Genomic DNA, 10,000 nt, shown 5'->3' on the forward strand with positions numbered 1-10,000 from the left:
GAAAAAACCAAAAAACCCTTTTTGGGGGCCCGGGGGGGACAATAAGTCTCCTCACAGGGCCCCCCCCTCATTCTTTCGGCCCTAAGCCCCATCCGCCCCTTTGGGGGGGTAAATTTTAGGCTTACCCTCGACAGAATGACTTTCAAAGAGGAGAACAGAGAGAGATGGGAAAAGAGAGATAGAGAGATAAAGATAGAGAGAAAGAGTAAAGAGGGATAAAAAGGGAGAGAAGAGAGAAAAAAGAGAGAAGAAAAGAAAAAGAGAGATAAAGAAATAAAGATAGAAAGAGAGATAAAGATAGAAGAGAGATAAAAAGATAAAGATAAAGGAGAAAAAAGAGAGAAAGAGAGAGGGAGAGATAAAGAGGATTTAAAAATAGAGAGAGAGATAAAAAAAGATAAAGATAATAGATATTAATAGAAAAGACAGATAGATAGTAGTAAATAGATAGTTATAGATAGATAGATAGATAGATAGAAGAGGAGGGAAAAAGAGAGAGAGAGAAGAGAGGGGGAAAAGAGAGGGGAGGAAGAGAGAGGGAGAGTGAGAGAGAGAGAGGGAGATAAAGAGAGAGGGAGAGAGAGATAAAAAAATATATAATATATATTTATATATATTATTTATTAATAATATAGAGAGAGAAGAGAAAAGAGAGAGAGAGAAGAGAGAGAGAGAGAGAAGAGAAAAGAAAGAGAGAAAAAGGGGGAAAAGAGAGAGAGGGGAGAGAAAAACGGGGAGAAAATAAAAAGAGATAAAGAGAGAGAGAAAGATAAAAAGAGTGAGTGGAGAGAAAGAGGTGTGTGTGCAAGATAGAGGGAGAGAGAGATTTTGTGCGGGGGCGTTTGTTTTGTGTATGATAATTTTGTATTATATGTGTGTGTTTAGTGTATGGTTTTTTGTGTGTGTGTGTGTGTGTGTGTGTGTGTGTGGGGTGTGTGTGTGGTGTGTGTGTGTGTTTTGTGTGTGTTTGTGTGTGTTTGTGTGGTGTGTTTTGTTTTGTAATAAGTAAAAACAAAAAAAAAACGTCCGGCTAAGTTAAAATTTTTTTCTTAAAAAGACAAAATGGAAAAAAGATTTTGGGCAAGGAAGCTGTCCCGGGTTTCTCTTTGGTCAAGAGCTGTACCAAATTTTGTTTGTCAAGGGGAATTGGGCAAAAAATTTGTAAAAAAAAACCGAACTTCAAAAAAATACCAAAAAGGGGGAGGTTTTGGGCAAACTCAGGTCACTTACAATTATTAATAAAAGTGTTTTTTGATTTTCTCTGAAAGTTTTGTCCTTAAAGGGGAAATTTTCTGTCTTTGCAAATATGTGACTAAAGGGTTTCAGTATTGTTTTGGGTTTTTGGATTAAAAAGAATGCAAAACCCTGAAAAAATGATTTTTGACCGGAGTCCCTTTCCCGAAAAAAATAAAAATGATACTAACCCATGGGAGGGGCAGTCGAAGTTCAAAGTAACCATTTAGGGGGGTTGAAATTGAAGCTCTCGACCAAAATCTACTCCGTCCATCAGGTAGCGGGATTCCCCACACACCAGCGGGTGCCCCCAGGGGTTTAGGGATATTGGTTTATGAAGGAGGCTCTTCCCAAGGGGGCGACAAAACTGGAGGAGCATAAAAATAAATGCTGTATATAAGCATGAATACTACAACACACACACACACCAAAACACCCCCACACACACATACACACACACACACCACACCACACACACACACACACACACCACAACCAAACACACACACCAAAACAAAATATATTTTAAAATATATATATATATTTTTATATATAAAATATACAAAACATATATGTTATTATATGTATATATTGTGTTTTCTTTTGGAAAATATAAATACACATATACAAAAAGATGTATATATATAACATAAAATACACACACACACCACACCACACACAAAAAAAACACACACAAATAATAAAATATTTTAAAAATATATTATAATTAAAAAATAAGAATTTTAAAATTTTATATATAATAAAGGACATAACACACACACACAACACACACCAAAACACACCCCACACCACACCACACAAACACAAAACCCCCACCAACCCACACACACCACACAAACACACACCCCCCCTATATTAAAAGGTATAAAATTTTTAAAATTTATAAATATATAATACATTTATAAAAATGCCCCACACACACACACACACACACCCCCACCACCCACCCCACACACACACACACACACACACACACCCACAAAACAAAAATTATATTTTAAAAAAATTAATATAATAAATAATATTATATAAATGTACACACACACACACACCACACACAACAAAACACACACACACACACCACACACACACACACCATAAACTAGTTTTATAATTTTAAATATTAATTATATATATTTTAATAAATGTAAAACACACCACACACCAAAATATAAAAATATATATATAATAAAATATAATATTTTTAAATATAAAATAAAATAAATGTACACACACACACACACCCCCACACACACACACACAAACACACACACCACCCCCACACACACACCACACACGCACCACCCACACAAAACACACAAACCACCAACCAACACACACACACACACACACACCAAAACACCCACAAACAAAACAACACACCCCACAAAACACACACAACCCCATATATATATATAAAATATATTTAATTTTAAAATATATATATTATTTTATTATTTATAGAGAGAGAGAGAGAGGAGAAGAGGAGGGGAGAGAGAGAGAGAAATTTATATTTATATATTAAAACCACACACACACACATGCACAGACACACCCCACACACACACAAACACAAACACACACACACAACATATATATATATAATATTATATATATATATATAAATATTTTATATATATTATATAATATTTTTTACACCACACACCACACACACCATATTAACACCACACACACACACACACACACACAAAACAACACATATTACACACACACACACACATATGTACACACCCATGCACACACACCCCCACACACCAAAACACCCCATATGTAAAACACACACACAACACACAAAACACACACATATGTACACAAACACCAAAACCCACACCCCCAAAAAATATTACACACACACACACACCCCAACAAATATTTTGTGGTGTGTTTTGTGTGTGGGGTGTACATATATATAATATAAATTTTTATATATATTAAAATAAAATTATTATATATATATAATATTTTTCCCTATTCATTTCACTACAAACACACACACACCACACACACACACACACACCCACACATTGTGTGGGTGGGAAAGGGCCCCAAAAAAGGGGGTTCCCATCGAGAATCTGCTCTTAGAAGATGGATGTTGATTTCCCCAAATTTTTCCAGGTTTCCAAAAAGTGAAGGTGACTAAGACCCTTTCTGAAAGACAGATTTTCCTTTGGGTCAAAAAAGTTCAACTCTTTTAAAGACCGAGATAAGGAGCAAAGCAATACCCCACCCTAATATGTGAACACACAAAAACGCACACACACATTTTTTCAAAACATAACCCTTATATTTAAGGGTAGGAAAAAAGGGCCATGTAGTAAAACAAAACAAAAAAAGTCGCTACCCCCAAAAAAAATCATCGTAAGGGAAAAAAAGGGAAAAATACAAATTTCAAGAGGTTTTTTATAAAAACCTTAAAGATTATTTGATGGTATAAACTGAGAACCCTTGGGTATAGAAAAAAAAAAAATTTTCATGAAAACTATAAAAAAAGGGGTAGAAAAAAAAGTACAAAACCCGGGAAAACAAGAAAAGGGCCAAAAGTGGTTCAGTGATTTAAAAGCAAGAAAAAGAAGGGGAAACCAAGCACTCCCTTTTGGGAAAAAGTTTAGAAGAATAGACCTCAGGGTAAAAAAAAACGTGTGAAAGTATAAAGTTTGGAAGAAATGAGTATACCCAATCATGAGGGAAAACGACTTGAAAAAGGGGTGTAATCAAAAATGTCAGACATCCAAAACTCTTCTTAACTACATAAAAAAAAAAAGGGGAATAATTGCGCCATAAAAACAACCCCAAAAAAGTTTACACAATTTGGGGGAAATTGTTTTGAAAACCTTAATGAGAAATTTCATTGTTTTTTCAGGAAACCCGACTATGAAATGGCTAGTAACCATAAAAACGTAAATTGAATAACGAAATTATAAAACTAAAAAGAAAGGAATAAAAAAAATCTACTGAGAGGGTTTAAAAATGACCTTTTGAAAAAGGGAATTTAAAGAGATTTCTAACTGGGTTTTTTTGGGGAAAGTGCCGGGGGTATGTTTCTCCCCTTTTTGGTTTTTAAAAAGGAAAAAACCCAAAAATTTGGGAAAAACGCTAACTTTCACCTTTATATAAGAGCCCGGGGAAAAACAAAACCTTTGATTTTAGATCAGTTTCCCTTATTGTTGTAGTATATAAGTTTTTATAAAGGGAAAGATTAGGGGAAAAGTGGGTTGAAGTTGAAAAAACACGGTATGATATCAATAAGCTTTTTTCTTAAAGGAAGGAAGGTCATGTTCAGCAAAACTCCGTTTTATGACAATTTTTGAAAAAATTAGAAGAAAAAAGACGGGTGGGTGGGTTGTGCATACTTAGACTTTTTAAAAAGGGATTTTATAAGTTTTTCCCCTAGATGAAATATTTAAGGGAAAAAGAACTTTTCGGTGGAGTGAAAAGGGAAAAAATCCTCGAATGGATTTAAAAAAATCCTTCTGAAAGGCAGATGAGAACCGTAATTAAAAAAAAGCAAATCCATGGCGACGGGTTTCCTGAAGGATCGGGGGTTTGGGGCCGATTGAAGGTTTTTTCCCTTTTTTTCAATGTTTTTTGGGAAAAAAAAAAAGATAATTTTAAGTATAGCAGGGCAGGGCCATCAGAGGGAAAAACTCCTCCCTGTATAGCAACAAGTATTATTTAACACGCCCACACATACTATTTTTATTTATTTATTCATATATGTGTTTAATCATTTTTTAATTTTTTACATTATTTGATATATAATATATGTATATTTAATACAATATATATAATTAAAATATAATATATATTATATAAAATAATTTAAAATTATTTTATATATATATACATAGAAGAGAAGAGAAAGATATATACATATATTAATAGATAGATTTAAAAGAATAGATTTTAAAAGATGGGTACGTAGGGGGTTTGAGATGAAGGTAGAACAAAAATATTTTTTATTTTATTCCCGATTCGGGGGAACCCAACCCGAAATTTTTAGGAGGGGCAGCGGGGAACTGCCGTTGACCAGGTTTTGGGGTGTAGCTGCCCGGGAAAACAGTACCAATACACGTTTTCTAACACCCCCCCCCCGAAAGAAGACTGATGAATTTTTTTGAGAGGGCCCGGTTTTTTAGAATTACAAACTTCAAAAATGACCCAAAAATTTTGAAGGAGAAAAAAAAACAAAGGTTTTAGCCAAACTTTTAATGGGAAAAAAGTGGAACCAAAATGTTTGAACATTGATCACATATTTTGTACTTAAATTTCCTGCGTATGCGGCGTCCCCCCGTGATGCCCCATTCCCCAATTCCTGCGCCACTTCCCCCATTTTCCCGGGTTTTTCGAAGCTGGGATGCCGGAGTAGCCCGATGGTGCCCACCACCTGCGGCAGCCCAAAAGTGTCTGTTACACGACCTGTTTACTCTCTCTCCTCCTCCTCCTCCTCCTCTCTCTCTCTCTCTCTCTCTCTGTACGATGTAGCAGACGGGACCGGTGACCTCACCTCGCTCCCCACCATCCTTCCCAGCTGTTTCAGTCACTTCGGTAGCTGGGACGGTCACTACTTATACCGAGGAGGACCTAAGCCTAGAGGAGTCGTGACCAGAGCTCGACCGCCGGTAAGGTTGGCTTAGCCCTCCCCCTCTGGGTTAGCTGACCTGATCCGTGTCCCAGCATACCGCTATTACCCATATTTATAGACATTGTCTCGTGTGTTTCATAATGTGTGTTGTACGACTTCCAATAAAGAGTCACGCCGTTAACAAGTATAACTACCCCTGCAAGCCAATGTAGTTGGGTTCTATACCTTATACTCTCTCTCTCTCTCTCTCTTGCTGGAGGTAGTTGCTTTGCCTAGCAGCGTTTGTAAACAACCAAAATGACCGCAAACTTAGAGCCTTAAAGTACATCTATCTGAAATGAAACATAGTTTCTTTTTCCTTTCATATTCTTAGTCGGTGATGTGTGTGTGATAAAAAAGTCGTGTATATCGTATTCAAGCCCTTATTACAGTCTCAGTCAGGGAAGTAATTCACCTCTCATAACAAATCTCTGCCATAAGAGCATTTTTTAAAAGATAACCAGCTGGTCAGTGCCTTGAGTGCTGAAACCGTTCACCCTGAATCTTGGACGAAGCGCACCGTGCAAAAGATCATACTCTATGGGATCATTTCTTAAGTGAGTGCACCGTGCAGAAGATCATACTTTATAGGATCAATTCTTAAGTAAGTGCATCGTGCAGAAAAGCTCAGGTGAACATCTTCGCCCGCCGGCGTCCTCAGTTAAGGGTTCATGACAAGGAGATAACATTACAAAAAGAGTTACTGGAAAACTCATTACGAAGACTTTAGAAAATACAACAAAGAACTTGAAAATGAATTCATGTGGCTCATAAATAGTAGAAATTCTTTTTACTGCAAAGTATGCCGCATTGAAATAACGTCTCTGAAAAAAAATGCTCTGCAGCAACACGGAAAACAACAAATAGTGGAAAAGTGCGGTGATATTTTGCAGTACCTAACTATATACAGTCATTTTGGTGACACAACTGAAAAAAGTTAAATAATTTGAGATAAACTACAGTATATTTATTGCATGTCTAGCACTGAAAGTCTTATGCTGCTAAGTAGGTGTCAGTGTCAGCTTTATATATGTAATTTGGGATAATTTGGCATAGTTCTTAGTCATTTTTGGCATTTTTGACCTGGCAACCCTGCCTTCTCTCTTTCTGTCTGTCATTCGCGCTCTCATAAGTTTGTGTTTGCCGTGTGATTTATTACACCTGAAAATTACACATTTCTTAACAAACCTGTCAGACATTCATTCATTTCTTTTTCACTCCTGATACCTTAAACAATGATCAGTTCTCTAGTGTGACCGTCGAGATATGAACATAAAAAATCGAATTTCTGCATAATTATAATGATAATGATATGAATAAAAACAAACAATAAACTCTGTTAGATAACAAGCAAACAAAATCAACCCTTTGACTGATACTGACGTTGTTAGGTCCACTGTTCATTCGACGTCCGAAGGGTAATTCCTTTATAAAATCTTTAATTTTCCTTGGACTGCGGAATGGCAATGCATGTACTAAATCTTTGTAAGTGATGGACACCATTATAAAACCTTTTCCTCAATAAAATAGTGAATATAATAGAAAAAAATCTACATAAAAAACAGCATGATTTCTGCTTTGTTTCTTATTATTTGACAACTCTGAATGGACGACCTCGGCCTTGTCAATCAAACCTGACCTTATCAAACGGTGTCACCTTATTCAAGCAGCCGCGAATGTGCTCATTGGAAAATGGCCACAGAATTTATAAAAACCCAAAAATATTTATTTGATCTATCTAGCTGTTCATTCAGTGGACATGCACATGCACACACATACACGCACACACCTTATAGTCCAGCTTATAGTAAATGATAGTTGATCATCTACTATTTGAGGTTACTGGTGTCTTATCTCTTTGGGGAGTGTTTGTTGTGGGTGTGAGTGCCCACAAAGTATGGCTGGATGTTGAAGGTGAGGTCGGAGATCAACGGGGAAGCCGGCAGGCACCCAGTCGGCTAAGGACTGGGCAGTCCTTGTGATGCTGCTGCTGTTGTCTGCTCTGCCAGAGGATAGGGGAATGCTGATCTCGTTTTGGGCTCTGCGGCTTAAGTACATGAGTGCTGTGTAAGCGCACAGGGAACAGCCGCTGTCCAATGAGCGCAGACATGGCTGTGGACATGATGTGACCCAACCTGGGAAACTATGCTGAATTCCAGGTTGCAGGGTCGTGCTGCTACAGATACTCCCCCTCCAGAGAGTGATCAAAGCGAGCGAGCGAAATACCATATCGTATCATTCCGGTGGTCACCAGTATAGTAGATAGATGGGTGGTAATCTGGTATGGCTGGGTGTAGAAGATGAGGTCGGTGACCAACGAGGTAGCCGGCAGGCTCCCCAGTCGGCTAAGGACAAGGCAAGGCAAGGCAAAGTTAAAAGAAAAGACCCGTAACCAGGGGGGAAAGAAGATAGGAGAGGGGAAGGATAAGGGGGGGGATCAAAAAGATGATTAGTGAGAGGGAAAAAAATGTGGGGTAAAAGTTGGGGCATAGCTGACAGGAGGAGGAAAGGAGGATAAAGGCCGGAGGGGGAGGCCTCGCACCCGCCGGGGGGCCCCTGAAATTGTACAATGTGTACAGCCGGCCACACTGTAGTACCTTAGACATCAGCCAGGTCTGTGCTTCTGCTGCACACGACTGAGTGATCATAGGGGGAGACTTCAATGCACACCACCCCATCCTGGCTCCCTACTGGGCACCGGATGTGGCTGGCCATCACATAGCCAACGTGCTTGAGACATTCCCCGAGATCGCTCTCCTCAATAACCAAGAGCCAACGCATGTCAGAGGAGTGGTCCTTGACCTCACCCTGGCCACTGCGACTCTGGTGGAGAGGATTGGCTGGCGTGTCGATGAGACCGTCACTAGTGACCATTACGGCACTATAACTACCTTCATGGATAGTGGCCCAGCCGAAATGCCACGACCAAATCCAAGATGGAAAACAGACAAGGCCAACTGGCAAGCATTTCAGAACGCCTTGGCCCGCTGTCTGAGAAGCAATGAACCCACACAAAGTGAAATTGTGGAAGTGCTACAAGCCAGACTTGTAAATGCCATTGATGAGGCAGCCTCACTGACCATACCCAAAACTCAGCCTTGGTCCAGGAGTCACAAAGACGCCTGGTACTTTAACGACGAGATTAGGGAGGTCAACCACAGGATAAATATGTGCTGAAAACATTTCCAAAGGCAAAGAATCCCTGACAACATAGCCCTCTTAAGGGAGGCTGTCAGGGATGCCAAGGAAACTGCCAACAGAGTCAGGCAGGAAAAGTGGCTGGAATGGTGTGAGTCCTTTGACCACCATACCACCCTCTCAGAGCTATGGCAAACGGGTCAAGTGAGCTACAGCCGCTCAGCCCCGAGATGCATGCACCATGTCCCCAGTCAGAGGCGAACAGACTGGTGCACGAGTTCTCTGCGGGAACAAGTAGCAACAGCCTGCCAGCTAAACTGAGGGCAAGACAAAAACGCCTACAACCAGACAGACTTGCTCATATCAGAAAGGGCAGCCGAACACGATAACTCAGACGTTATCTTTTCTCTGAGGAACTAAGAAATGCATATAAAGCCAGTTGTAACACAGTCCTGGCTCTGAGGGATTTCGTACCCTATCATTTCCCACCTGGGTCTAGTAGGTGAGCTTGCATTCCTGCAACTCATCAACAAGTCCTGGGAAACTTACCAGATTGGAAGGGGGCTACCATAGTTCCCATCCCTAAACCAAAGGAGCCAGGGAAGTACTGCCCCATCTCTCTCCTCAGCTGTCTGGCCAAGACGATGGTACGAACCGGCTCTGATGGAAAATGGGACCCCCACATGAACACCTCCACGGGTTCACCAGGGCATGAGCACAGCGCACAGCATAGCCACGCTCTGAGCACAATCAGCACGGGACATCTCTAGGTAGTATTCCTTGACCTGGAGAAGACTTTTGAATTGCCAAGTCCTCTTGCCATTCAGGAGAGCCTGATCCAAAAGGAATCAGAAGTAAGATTTTGGCTTGGATAAGTAACTACTTAGGAATAGAACAGCCAGAGTCAAATTCCAAGGTCACCTATCACAGCACATGCCACTAGAGAATGGAATGCAAAAGGGTGGG

General features: G+C 39.6%; 1 protein-coding gene across 1 annotated transcript in view; it reads right to left on the reverse strand.

Moving 5' to 3' along the window:
• The window catches only part of LOC119585018 (tyrosine decarboxylase-like), a 27,036-nt gene that overhangs the window by 13,799 nt on the left and 3,237 nt on the right, over positions 1–10,000 (reverse strand). The window contains 3 exon segments of the mRNA XM_037933636.1: positions 1,499–1,600; positions 7,280–7,349; positions 9,761–9,867. Coding sequence (XP_037789564.1) covers positions 1,499–1,600; positions 7,280–7,349; positions 9,761–9,867 — 279 coding nt within the window.

The sequence above is a fragment of the Penaeus monodon genome, chromosome 3 (genome assembly GCF_015228065.2).
Source record: "Penaeus monodon isolate SGIC_2016 chromosome 3, NSTDA_Pmon_1, whole genome shotgun sequence".
NCBI classification, from domain to species: domain Eukaryota; kingdom Metazoa; phylum Arthropoda; class Malacostraca; order Decapoda; family Penaeidae; genus Penaeus; species Penaeus monodon.